The following is a 13,825-nucleotide window of genomic DNA, read 5'->3' as shown; positions in this document are numbered from 1 at the left end:
TTCTGTATCTTTCCCTAGCTGTTATATCCAATTGCAAGCAGGAACATTTTCCCCTCCTACAGATAATTTAAATGCCAAACACATGAAGATTAGAGAGAGGTTTATCAATGTATTTCATTACAGGAGATAAACTGGCAATACTTTAGGCAAGAGTGACCAACTTCAGGTTTTCAGTGAATCCCCAGCTGGCTTATTTCCAGATGAAGCACTACTGTGAAGTTGCTGATGTCGCACACTCATTATTAACTAACAACAAATACAAGTTCAGATATTCCAAAGCAAGCACTTATGAGATCTGTTTCTTCCTATGTAATCATTTAAAATAACCAGCCATGCTCCTAGCCCATGGTTCTTTTTTGCCGTTCTATTTGTTTTCACAGAATTGTCTAGGTTGGAAGAGACCTCAAGATTATCAAGTCCAACCTCTGACCTAACAAGTCCTCCACTAAACCATATCGCTAAGTTCAACATCTAAACGTCTTTAAAAGACTTCCAGGGATGGTGACTCCACCACTTCCCTGGGCAGCCCATTCCAATGCCTCACAACCCTCTCGGTAAAGAAGTTCTTCCTAATATCCAACCTAAAACACCCCGGTGCAACTTTAGCCTGTGAACTTTTTCTCTGAAAAGAAACAGTATTGAACCTGCCTAAACAAAATGAGTTTCTCAGAACAGCTTAAGTCCCCTTATTCTACTTGCTTGTTCCAACATCTTAAAAAAATAAAAAGACTAGTAAATCCAACATTTTCAACCAAAGTTGTACATATAGGCTTACCTATGCATTCATCACTGTTACTGTCTGCCAACCTTCTCTAACTTTTCATCTGCTTTGGTAGTCCCCTTTTCACTAAGTGGCCTTTTTATTAGAATATAAATAGTCACCAAGAAAAAAAATAACATTTGAAAAGAATATTTAAAATTATATACAGGTGCAAACCATTGTCTCCGAACGTATTATTTCAAAGCATTTCATTTGCAATTAAACATTTGAGATCAAGACTCAAAGCCAGAACTCTTTGTATTGCAGGATTTATCACCACAGAACGTGTCCTAGGAAATTCTTAAAAGCAAGATAAAGCAGGCACACTCCAAGCTATTAAATCATGGACTGCACAACCATTTCCTGCTTTAACATTAGATGCATTTACCTGGAGACATGTCAGGAAAAATGTAAGATTGCTGAGAGCCTGGCTAATTATCAACTCAGCCAGTTGTCTTTCAAGCTTCCCATTTCATAATTTTGTTTCTCTACTTATTATTACCATTTAATGCAAGATCCTCTCAACAGATAAAGAATTCACTAATAAGTAACATCACCTACAGTATAAATCATACATATTTCATTTTAAAGGAATATTAAAAAAAAAAAAAAAAAAAAACTTCAAAACAGGATTTTGAAGTCTACATCGCAATTTGCCTCCAGTGTCGGTCAGGTTGAATGTTTATAGAATTACAGCCTAGCCACTTGCATATCTCATGCTCAACTCCTGCTTGCAGAATTATGGCATGTTGCACTTCTTGGGGGTGCAAGGGAAGATGACATTTCAAAATGCCTTTTTGACTTCGGATGTTAAATACTGCTGTTCCACAGAATGCACATGACCCGCCAAAATCGTCCTATTATGAATTTCCAGAGCAGTGTTTGCCTAGGATTACCCCAAACAAGTCACAGTGCTGTACTCTGCCTGAGCCTCAACTGACACCAGTAGGAGCTAAGGAAAAGCCTTACAACACCTACCTAACAGCAAAGAAAACAGCAATGAAGGCAAGTAATCATACCCACCTCCATCAAAATCATCTCTTAGCTTGTGTGAAGTGTTGCAGACACCAATAGCTGAGATAATTCTAGAAACTTCCTCCACTTAGACACATTTAAAACTTATGGGGAAAGCTTTCACAGGCTTTAAGTCATCGAGAATGGATGTGCCCCAGTTTGTTTCTGCTCTCCCACCAATGAAGGATGGAACGTATATAACTGACATCCACAAAATTAACTAAAAAAAATACATTTTTTCCCAGCAGAAATATATTTCAATTAAATTTAAAATATTTTGCATTAACCTTGGTGTTATTTTTTTTTTCCAGCTTCTTCCTAATTCTAAATTACTTTGCTTTCCTTCTAATGGTTCTGTCTTGTGGGACACACTGCCTCTCAGCCATGCCTTCTGACAAAAAATGTAACAAAATCCAACAGTAAGCAAGGAAAACTTTCCAGAAAGAGACCCAAGGCATCACTGCTGCTCAGTGTGAAATAACTAGAAAAGATGCAGGGATCTTTTAAACATAATTATTTCAAGTAAGTTGCAATACTGGGAAACTCATAGAAGTATTTTTAAATTATATACCAGATTACATTATTTCAAAAGATATTAAGTGAGCAATTGCTACAGTTATGGCTGCTGACATTAATTTAAGTGGCTTAGGATATGCTAGTCACTAAAAAAAGAAGGATGATCGATGCTGTTGATTCAGTGCAACTTTTTTTCACAAAAATCAGGGAGAGTTTAGTGGCATCAAAAAAAAAAAAATCAGGACGCTGAAGTGCAACCTGACACATTTTGCTGAAAGAGGCAACAAGGATCCCAGTTTAGAATCCCAGATGACCAGCACCTGTCCTCATTGTTTGTTAGTTCTCTGTGAACCGGGAAGGAGTTACCCATTAATCTTCCTGAAAACAAGCTTAAATTTTAAAATGCATACTCTGAAGTTATTTCTGGAAGGCCCTGAAGAATTAAAGCTGTACAGGCTATCATCTCTTGCACTCACGGAGCTACAGGAGCCAATACCAAGCTGAAGAGAAGAGGCCGAGGCTGGAAGCATCAGCAGTTTTGGGGCAGGTGGCTAGAGGAGTCTGCTATTAGAGTACCGCCAAGTTTTACATAAATACAGTCAAGCATCCAGCCTCTTATTTTTATATTCATCATCTATATAACTATTACAGTTCATCCTAATTACTGGATCAGCAAGGTAAAAATCTTACACCCAGTTTAGCTTGTTTTTGAAGAGTCTACAGAGGCATAGCCCTCTCAACATCTACCTAAACAGTTTTGAAGCATTTAATTTACTGACTGGGACACTACCTGAGAGGCATAAAAAGCAACACAAACAAGACATTTTGCTTTAATCCAGAGCTCCCTGAACCTTTACGAATAATGGCGGTGTCATTACCACAAATATTTCAGGTTCCTCAGAGTCCCCAGCACAATCAGAACAACATTTAAGCAAATGCCAAGAACTCTGTGTAAGAAGGCTTCTCTTAATGAACCATTCCAAGACTTAAATACTGCACAATGGGCACCCTAAACGGACACTTTAGGTGATTTTTTTCAACAGAGCATTACCTCCTTTGAAAGCATCATGTAAATAAATAAAATTAGCAGCCACACATTTTCCTCTGTTACTAGACTATGTAAGAGATTATATATTCACATTTTCCAAGTAAAAATACATTGCAAGCTTTAGTGCTTTTTAAACATATACACAAGGCAGCACCAGGCATACACAAGAGAAACAAGCACAAGTTTAAATCACAGGCTACAACTATTTGAGTTACATAGGTCTTCTTTCTTGAATTGCTTTTCCCAAGTAGTACACTCAATACAAAATATAGATCACTACACCTCCTCAATTCTTGCAAATTGCATACTAGAATAAAACACCACAGATAGTAGATGTGACCTTTCATGAAAAGGTCACTCACAGTCTCCTTTAAGGAAGCTAAAAGTATCCTAAATAAGAACAGCTATTTATTACACACTGCAGATACTGTATTTGTACTTTGTAGAAATTAAGAACTGCTGTTATAGGTAGCCAATTAGGAAGCCCTGTATATACTGTGACAAAAAAAAACAAGCAGAAGACTTTCCCATATACTCCTTCTTTCTGTATCAACCTGTAGGATTATAGAATGTATTAGGTTTATATAAATTTAACTACTTATGCACATAAATGTAGAAGTTTATTTCTAACCTGATGGAGAAAGCTGTAGTTGCCCAAACTGAATATCCAGAAACAAGAGCAAAGATGATTTTAGATAAAAATTAGTCTGTTTAAACACTACAGCCTTTTGTCATAAAGGCTATGATATACATTGCAAAGCAAACAAAACCATATAACCAATTTACTTTGATTTTGGCATTAAATAAAGAGTCTCCAGTAAATAGTCTTAAGATTAGAAAACTGGATACTTCTCAAAGCATTTGAATTGCTTGAGGGATGCAGTTCGGGTTTACTTAACTGTATTGTAGGCCAAATGGAAGTGAACATGCTCCCTGCTCCCTCAACACACCAGTGAAGTGTAGGGTAGCACAGAGAAGTCCACGGAACGGTGCCAAGGATCAGACCAACACTCAGCCCCGCAGTCCGACCTAACGTTCCACTACCATGGGTCATACACAGAAAGATGCTCGAGTTCATAGTTTAGTCACGTGGAAACAATGCTTCCTTCATTATTTTTAATGTATTTCAGTTATAAATATATTACTGAAACACACACACTAGCCATTTGTCTGGTGAAGTGTATCAAAGCAGACTGATTGATCCCCTGGGGCAAAAATCACAACTCATTTACACAAGATTTGCTGCCACTCAATTAATAGCCCAGCTATCAACTGCTCCAGGTTGGGTCAGGAGTGCAGAAAAAAGGCAACCTAGAGGAAAGTTTTCAGGAACAAATGTCACAGATCACTACAGTTTAAGACTGGGCAGGGCAGCTGTCAGAACTTAGCAAGAGAGAATTTTAGACTATGCACATCTGAAAAGCAACTCTGCAAACATCTTCAAACTACTTGTGAAACAAGTAGAGATATTATTAATACCAATCATTCAGCATGAGCTGAAGTTCAGGTAAGCTTGTTTTATTAATACAAAACCACAAACACAACGAAGTAAACAGCTTAAACCTAGTTTAGGTATGTCCAAAAAGGAGAACTGCAATAACATATTCTACAATGCAGGTATGTCCAAAAGAGCGTATTTTGAATAATTCCAGCATGCTAGACTTAGAGGTTCAGCACTGTTCTCCCTGCTTAGGTCATCTGTCGGCCTTTCAGAGAATGAGCTTGTGTATTTACACAGATACAGTTAAACTGCTTAAATTGAATTGTAAACACAAATAACTTAAAGTTCACTAAAACTGGGGCCCTTAAACTGCATAAAAACAAAAAGGGAGCTTAATCCTCATGAGACTGATATTTTAATATTTTCAGAGCACTCTTCAGCATAGAACAAGACATATTCTTCTTGTTCAAATAAGCTATTCAGAATGATAAATCTGTATTAGACTCTAAAATTTTATCTTTTGAGATTAGCAGTGGGTGCTGGACAAAACTGCTCACAGGAACACTGCCTTTATTTTATACCCTGCCTGTCCCAGTCAAAAGAAGTGCTGAATTTTTATTTTTATTGTGCTGAAAATTCTTTTTCCCTTAGGTTTATAAAACTTTTTTTTTTTTTATGCATTTAATTCCTTTAGAAAAAAAAAAGGAAAATAAATCAGCAAGTAATCGAGGGCTAGTATTTGTTTTACTAGCCCTGGCATTGCTCTGTACATAAGCTTCTAAGTTTCCTTTCCTTTATATATATATATACACACACACATATATATTTTGCAATATTCTTCTCAATATTTAATAGTTTTTCCATGTTGAGATGGAAAGAAGAAGGTTGGGAGCATTCATTGTTGCAGAGATTAGGTCCTTTCAAACACCCTTCCCTGAAATCCCTCAAGAACAGAGCCTTCTATTTGCCAACATACCATCCTACGACCACAGTAGAAATTAATTCAAAACCCTTGAAACACACTATTTACCTAAAGTGAAAGAGTAAACAATGAGCAAAAACGTGAATATCTGTATTAATAGAATTAATAAAGCAAAACTACAATCATCCCCAGAAATGCAGTAATGGAGCTGACCTGCTTTGAGAATTTTCTCCTGTCCTGAAATATTCCACTCACTTTCCAACATATTTTATTTTATTAACTACTTTCACAATTTACCTGATGTCCAGGTAATTTCATTAGCAGCCTACACTTACAGCCTTTAGAGAAAAGAAGAGCTCTATTAAGACCAGGAAAATTTCTGATTTGCCCTCAGTATTAAAAAAGAATAATAATAAATCAGTATGCATTTGAAATCAGAATAGAACTATTGCTCTAATGTGAAGTGCAAACAGTGAACAATGGTGAAAATAACTTTTTTTAAAAAAAGAATGCATTTGTTCATTCATTTGAAAGAGTTTTCCCTTGGGGGGGAAAAAAAGAAATAAATTGCAATTTTGAGAATTAAAAAAAACTGTGCTATGCCCTGTCACTGGAACATCCCAGTTGCATGCTAACACATAGCATTCAGCAGAATTTTGCTTACCAACATCCCTGAAGCCACTAAAAACACCTCAAAAATCATGTAGACATGGGAGGATGCATATTATGTTTTAACAAGAGAAGACATTGTATGAAATTACTCCTGAGTAGAAAAAGCTAATGCTAAAGATGTTTTATGTTGATAAGCATCAACAGTAAGGAACTGTATTGTTTAACCTAAACTAATTTAGTTAAATACAGCTTATGCCCAGACAAGTCCTTGCAAGGTAAACATAAAGTTCCCATCTCGCTTCACGAAAATTCACCCTTCGTCATTTTGTCTGCGTGTCTACACCCCTCATAACAAACAAAAGCACTACATAAACTCCAACACCCTTTCCTTACTTTAGATACTTATATATTGCATATCACCTTTGAAGTGGACCAAACCAGGCTTAAATGTGTTTCAGCCTGGGATTCACTTCCCTAACTTCTCACAGTGTAGTAGCCCAAACAGCAAGAGGTCCATCTCCAAATGGTTATCCTCTCTGTCCACTACAAAGAGCCCAGACACACAAACTCAGGAACCTAAGCAGAGAAAAGCTGAGTCAAGCCCTAACAGCCCGTATGATGCCAACCTCCAGTATTTTAAGTTCACATTTCCTGCCTTTGAAGAAGGGGGAGGGTAGGAGGAATTGACTCTCTATTTCTGTTTACATTTTGTCTTTTACCAGCTTGGACTGATGCACAACACTTTTAATGAACGATTTTTTCAACAGGACCTTCACCAGGAATGTTAATTTTATTTAAGCATAAACTTTTTGTAGGGAGGGAGCATTAGGTGCTCTTGATTTTGTAGGAGAGGAGTTTTGCATACTTCTTATTCCTGAAATATTAGTACTAGTTTGATTTCAGATTATTTGCATTGCAGCAGGCACTTTCGGGTCCCTCTGGGCTAATTATAGGACTTAGATTATTTATCTTTAAGAATTTCATTTGAGTGTCGAAGCTTATTCTAATACATACCACGTTCACAACATCAGAGAAAGAATTCTGAGTTTCTATCTACAATCAGTTACATACCAAAACACACAGATAACAGCAAAAGAAACAGGTGACAGGCAGGAAAACACAAAGCCATTTACCTCCACCTTGATTTTAAACACAGAAGACAGAAAAGCAGAAATGTTATCTTTCAGATTTCACATGCTCAGACTTTTTATATACTCTCTCTTTTCTGAGCTTTCTTTGTGAAAGACAAAAAATATTTGTTTCAATCCACTTTTCCCCGCCTAAAAAGGGAACAAGAACCTTATGAGGAAGGAAGGACCCACTGCTGCCCACTCCACATAAGCATCACACTACTGGGACAGGCTACAGAAGGAAGCTGAGTCACACCTGCTCGCTCTCCCTGCAGAGCATCAGCTACAACAATACTAAAGATTTATTTTGGGACAAGTATGATCTTGTGGCAGGGGAAAATGAAGCACATTCCACAGGAGAGCGAAAATAAAATCCAAGTCATTTAGCTTGATGACTAAAGTCTCAAAGACGTTCAGATGTAATGGTGAATTCGGGTCACCATTACAGTCACAACATTCAGACCATGTTTTCTTTCAAAACTTGTGGTATTTAAGGACATGCCAAGTAAAATCCTCGATCATTGTTTATCACGGCTGTATCAAATAAAGGTGACAAAACAGGAAAAAATGCTCAGACATCCCACAGCGCAGTACTTTAAATAGGTGCCCTCGGCAGTGAAACCAGAACTAAGGCTTAGTCAGAACCAGAAACAAAAGACGTGCAAGTCCCCTCATTTAAAAAAAAAAAAAAAAAAAAAAAAAAAAAAGCCAGCAGTGTTCTTAGCTTAGCTACAAAAGAAGAACTTATTCTGGTGTAGAATATTTTACTTAGACTACACAGAGGGAAAATAAACAAGCAGGTTCCAGCATTAGACTGCTGTTCTGTACCTGTTGTCCCTCTGATATAATGTCATTTAAAATACATTTGGCTAGCATATTTTGTGTGCGAACACATTGAAATTAAGTATTTAAAAATATGTTGCTTCTGACTTTTCCCATGTACATTTTAAGTTTTTCCCATGCTCAGAAAAACTGAAATACTGGTTTGCCCAATTCTTTATTCCGCATTTGTTTAGTTTGAAGCACTTCATGGGAACAGTTGTTTAAAAGAATCTTCTCAAATGAAAATGTTGTTATTAAAATATTTCAATCAATTTAATAGATTTATAGAAACTGATTTACATTTGTAATGTACGCTATGGAATTCACTGCGCTTCAAAAAAACAGGCAGGAAACTACCTCACAGGAGAAAGGACAAGTATAAGTTTGTCACCTTTCTCCACCCCAGAGGTGCCCCCTTACCCTGCATTTTATTAGGAAACATAGGATTTCTCCTCCCACTTTCACTTACCCAAATATCTTCTAGATTTATTCTACTTGTACTTATTATTCTGGTTTACCTTAATTATTTCTTCACTACGACATAACTAAAAATGTAGTATCCCCACTCCAGGGTACATGTAAGCTGTCCAGCTGCGGACACTGGCTACTGAATTAGGAAGGATGCCCTTGTTAAATGTGCGTCAAAACCAAGGATGATTCACTAGTTTTCACAATCCTTCAAAGCCCAGACCAACAAATGGTTTGAAATGTGCTCAGATAAAATTTAGTCATGTCTGGGCCATGAACTTGAAGCAGTTAAGTTCCACTGAACATGGCCATGACATCTAAATTTTTGCTTCTGTGCAGCACAGTGCCACCACAGCCTTGGCACGGATGAGTATTTACTACTTAAGTTCAGCTGAGATTCACAAATACCTCAGCCTCTTCTGAGCAGCAGTTTCTGAGCATGCTGAGCAAACACTCGTAGTTTGACCTCCTTTGAAAGGCAAATTAATTAAAAAACAGAAGTGGTCAAGGCATCTTCAATAGCTCCAAAGTGAGAACATCTATCCTCTTAGATAAGACGTTTAAAAAAAAAAAAAAAAACACACACACACCATGTTCCTCAGAGGTTCAAAGCCACATCTTCAGCCTCTCCGGAAGCAACCTTAAACAAATGTTCTTCCTGTTCAAGTCCTCTGAGTGCCAGAAACCAGTATACACCCCACCCCTGTGCCCACCCCAAACCTGCAAACCTGTAACTTCACTTTATAGAGCAATATTAGGGTGCTGCCACAAAAAAAAAAAAAAAAAAAAAAAAAAAAACACACCCTCTAGTCTCTGCTCCCTCTTGCCAAATAGCCCACAAACACTGAAACAAAGCCGGGGGAGAAAAATGCCCTCACAATCATTGTGCTAAACTTATTTTGCTCCATTTCCTCCTTCATAGTGAGTTCTTTTCTAAATCAGTCATAACTTCCAATAGAAATCAGCAGCACTTTCAAGTTAACTTGCATTACAGGGGTCAGGCTAACACTGATTTTAATCCTCTGAACCAGGAACCCTCTGAGAAACAAAATCTGGTTCCTGGCTCAGAATCCTCTGAGATCCATTCCATCCTCCAAGAGAAGCTGCCTAAACCCAAGGAAGAGCACAACCTCACAGACACTAACATCCTTTACTTAGCTTACACACTAACCACACACAGCTGTAGGAGCATGGAACTTACCTCCCTCTTCCTCTTTTGCTACTTTCTCACAGATGGTTCCCAAGGCCATCATGTCTCTAACCCTGCATATGTCCATAAGCAACAATGATTCTAGTAGAGAAGATACCAGAACTTCCTGCCCTGCCATTTCTGGGTATCCCCCTCCCTTCCACAAATCTGCCAAGTATCTCGGACAGCACGCACGCTGCTTTTGAGAGCATCAGCAGAAATACAACGGCTATTCTTATCACAGCAGTCAAGCTGCACACAAGACTCTGAACTGCTGCAGTGAAACTGATGACAGTACATTAATCTCACCTACTTGTGCAAGGAGATCAGAAAAGGGAGGATAGGGTAATACTAAGTTAAACCATTGCTAAACAAACAACAAAAAAAAGTACTCTTTCCATACATGTGATATAAACCTAAACTGTACTTAACTAGCTTAACAAGAAAGATGTTTAAGCCAAGCAAAAGTGAATTTCTCAAGCTAAAATACCAATCTAGACAGTACTCTGCACGGCTTTAGCCTGCAGCACATATAAGCAAGGGACAGAGCAGCCCAACCTCACGGAGCAGTTAATGGCTCATATCGCTCATATCGCAGGGGCACTACAGCCACGTGGGGAGGGCACTTCATCTTTGATATTCATAAACTCTGCCACTCAGAGGCAGGCACAGATGTGTTCACTTTCAGTATCACTTTGAGGCTGCTATGTTGCTTCCTGGTCAGGAGCTAGATCCCTTCACTCCTCACAGCCTCCTAATGAGCAGGGCTGGCATGCCTTTTGGTTTCAAAACCAACTCGAAACTGACCAGCTCAGCTTCTTTGTTAAGGTAAGGCCTTATGCATGTACCCGTGACACATTTATATCCTTCAAGTTGTATGGTTTGTCTCACTACCAAGCAACCAATGCCACAGTTCATGGAGATACAAGGAATGGTTGTCTTCTCAGAAGAGAAAGAGTTTCAAAAATATGGAGGGGAAAAGAAGAAATCAAGCTGGGGAAGCCACAGCAGGAAGGAAGGCTGTTGTTCTGGTATTCCTTCAGTGTCCTGATGAGCAGCTATCTGATCCTTTTACTTAATATTTTTTTTCCTTCTCTGTGTCTTTACAGCAAGCAGTTTCTCCTTGTTTCCCATGGAACAATGCCTTTCTGCTTCCTCAAACTCAAAGGAGCACTTTAAAGAACACTCAAAGAAGATACGCTGTTAAAAATCGACACCAGGATTATTTCTAAATGTCTTCATTGGCCCCAGGAACATTTCCATGACTATTATGCGTTCTTAAAAATTATTATTTTCCTGCAGCCTGTGCTTCGCTTCAAGTCATAATCCTCAGTGATGACAACTTGTATCCACAGCAACTGGTTGTGATGTAACAAACAAGATTAACCACTTCTGGTGGAGGAAAAGCATCGCAAACCTTTCCGGCAGACTCTTAGTAATCTCAATTAACTTCTCAATAAAATGCCTGTTGACATTCCAACTTGGAGCTATTACCTCACAGAACAACACGCTTCAAGAGAAGATAACAAGGTCGTCACCAACCGTGATGCTCCTAGGCCCTCCCAACTCCATTTTTAAAGACCCTTTTACGCCATCAACTTCACTACGAAAGGCTTTAAACCGCACTTTCTGGCTTTTGAGAGCTTAAGCGATGTTTAAGTTTAGAGCGCTTGCTGGAATAAATCTATTCAAAACCGTTTCACGGTCCTCTAAAGAAAGAGACCTCCTGTATGGCTGAACACAGCCCTTCCGCGCAGTTCCCTACGCGAGGCGCCCTCCTGAGCAGGCAGCCCCTCAGACCAGGTGCGGAGCCGTACAAACCCCGGCACACCGGGCAGATGCTGCGGGAGGTAGCGCACCGAGCACCACCGCGGCTGCCTGAACGCCCGTGTATTCCCGCACGCATTCACCCCGCCCTGCTGCCGACCCCGGGCAGCTTCACTGAGGCTGGCAGATGCGGGCTGCAGCCTCCCTTTTCCCCCAAACCCAGCGCCAGGCAGCCGCACACCCCGGCACGGGCGCCTGCAGCCGCGGCTCCCCGCGTCGCTCAGAGGGCGAGGGGGTGTCCCCAAGGCACCTGCCGGCCACCCAACGGCCGCAACCCGAACCCCGCCGCCCCGGAGCGCCCCGCGGGGGGGCAGCGGGGAGCGGTGCCGGCGGCACGGCCGCAGGCAGGCAGGCACCTGGGCAGCTCCTTTGTTCGCCGCCGCCGCGCCGCCCGCCCGGCCGCACTCACCCACGGTGGCCAGGGTCTCCAGGTCCTCCAGCTTGTAGGCGGCGGGCTCGCAGGGCGAGCCGGGGCCGGCGGGGCCGGGGGCCGGGGCGGCGGGCTGAGGCGCGGCCAGCCCCACCGCCGCCGCCGCCGCCGCCTCGCCGCCGCTCTTCGCCCCCATTTTGGCCTTGGCGGCGCTGAAGGCGTCCATGGGGCTCGCTCAGCGCATGGAGGGAGCCGGGCCGGGCCGAGCCGAGCCGAGCCGGGCTGGGCGGGAGCGAGCCGAACTTTCAGCCCTCAGCAGGCGGCGCGGCCGCTCCTCGCCCGCTGCCGCCTGGCTGGGGGCGCGGAGCCCTGGAGCATCGCGGCCCCGCGGCGAGCCGCCGGGCGGGCACACACAATGGCGAGGCAGGGACAGCCCGGGCCGTGCCGCGCCGAGCCGAGCCGTGCCGAGCCGTGCTGCGGGCGGGGCGGCAGGGGCGGGGTCTGCCCGCCCGGCGCTGCGGCACGGTCCCGCGGGGAGGCGGCGGGGCGGGGCGGCCGTGCCCGGGGCTGCCCCGGTGCCCGGGGCTGGGGGCGGTGGGAGCCCGGTGGGGGCTGAGCACGGAACGGAGCCCCGGCGTGTGCACAAACTTGTAACTGTTGCATCGTCTGTACCTGGGGTCGTGGGGGACGCCACGGCCTCGTCTGTAGTCGTGGTACTCGGGGAACGCCTCGTGTGTGTCTTTTTTTTTTTTTTTTTATCTTTTGGCGTGTTGACTCGCAGGGTGGTGGCTAATTTGGAAAAACGCTAGGTCATCTCTGCTTCCTGTCAGCCTGTGAGAGGGGTCGCCGCTCACGGAGGGTGACACGGTTTTCGCTCTGAAATTTCAGATTTCAGTAGTGCCCTCTCCAGAATGCAAGCTTCAGACTTCTCTTTTGCTTTACCATTTTTATTATTTCAACTCATATCATGACCTGTAAGTTTTTTATACAAAAATCACCGTGATTCATGCCTTGAATGGCGTATTTGAAAGATTCCTTAAATTGTGAGTTGTAAATGTTCTGGCAGGCTGTAAGTTTAGTTTGGTCAAAAGATGAACAAGCCAACAAGTCTCTCTTAACAACAACAGAGACATCTTGTCTAAAACAGGTTTCTTCAACAGATGAATGATTATTTTTCAAGCTGAGGCTATATACAAATATAACTTTGTTATTTTAGCCAGATAATTGGAAATTGAGATGATTTTTAATAAAAGATGTGAGCTAACTGTGATAATTTTCACAAAGGAGTACCTTAACTTCAGTCAGTCTGTCCAAGATCAATACATGATCTTCTTGAAACCAGTTTTTCCTAAAAAATAAAATAAAAATCATTCACTGCTCAGATGTTAGAGGACAAACAAAAACCTTTTATAAGGTATTGATTACTTTCAGCTGATGATATTTCAATATATGCCATGAACTTTACTTGGTGATTAAATTGCTTGCATTTGAGACCTTAAAACTTCTTTAAAATCTTCTACTGATAAGCTTTAATAGTTGGTGGCCTGTCACACGGTGTGTATAGCAGGATACATTCAAAAAGTCTGTGATTCAGCTAGGTTGGCAAACATAGGGTTAGCTCCATTTAATTCAGTGTCCCTTTCCTTGTGATGGAAGTTAGCTTTGTGCTTACTGCCTTGCTAGCCTGGTATCCGAAGCATTTGCTG

The 13,825-nt window shown here is 41.5% G+C and overlaps 1 protein-coding gene across 1 annotated transcript in view; it reads right to left on the bottom strand.

The window, feature by feature from the left end:
- PRKX (protein kinase cAMP-dependent X-linked catalytic subunit) overlaps nt 1-12,485 on the bottom strand; it is a 60,692-nt gene extending 48,207 nt beyond the window's left edge. The window contains exon 1 of the mRNA XM_038173110.2: nt 12,159-12,485. Coding sequence (XP_038029038.1) covers nt 12,159-12,345 — 187 coding nt within the window. The 5' untranslated portion in view covers nt 12,346-12,485. The remainder of the gene's footprint in view (nt 1-12,158) is intronic.
- Nucleotides 12,486-13,825: the final 1,340 nt, after the last annotated feature.

Source organism: Anas platyrhynchos, chromosome 1, assembly GCF_047663525.1.
Source record: "Anas platyrhynchos isolate ZD024472 breed Pekin duck chromosome 1, IASCAAS_PekinDuck_T2T, whole genome shotgun sequence".
NCBI lineage: Eukaryota > Metazoa > Chordata > Aves > Anseriformes > Anatidae > Anas > Anas platyrhynchos.
This window is presented reverse-complemented; position numbering and strand designations above follow the sequence as displayed.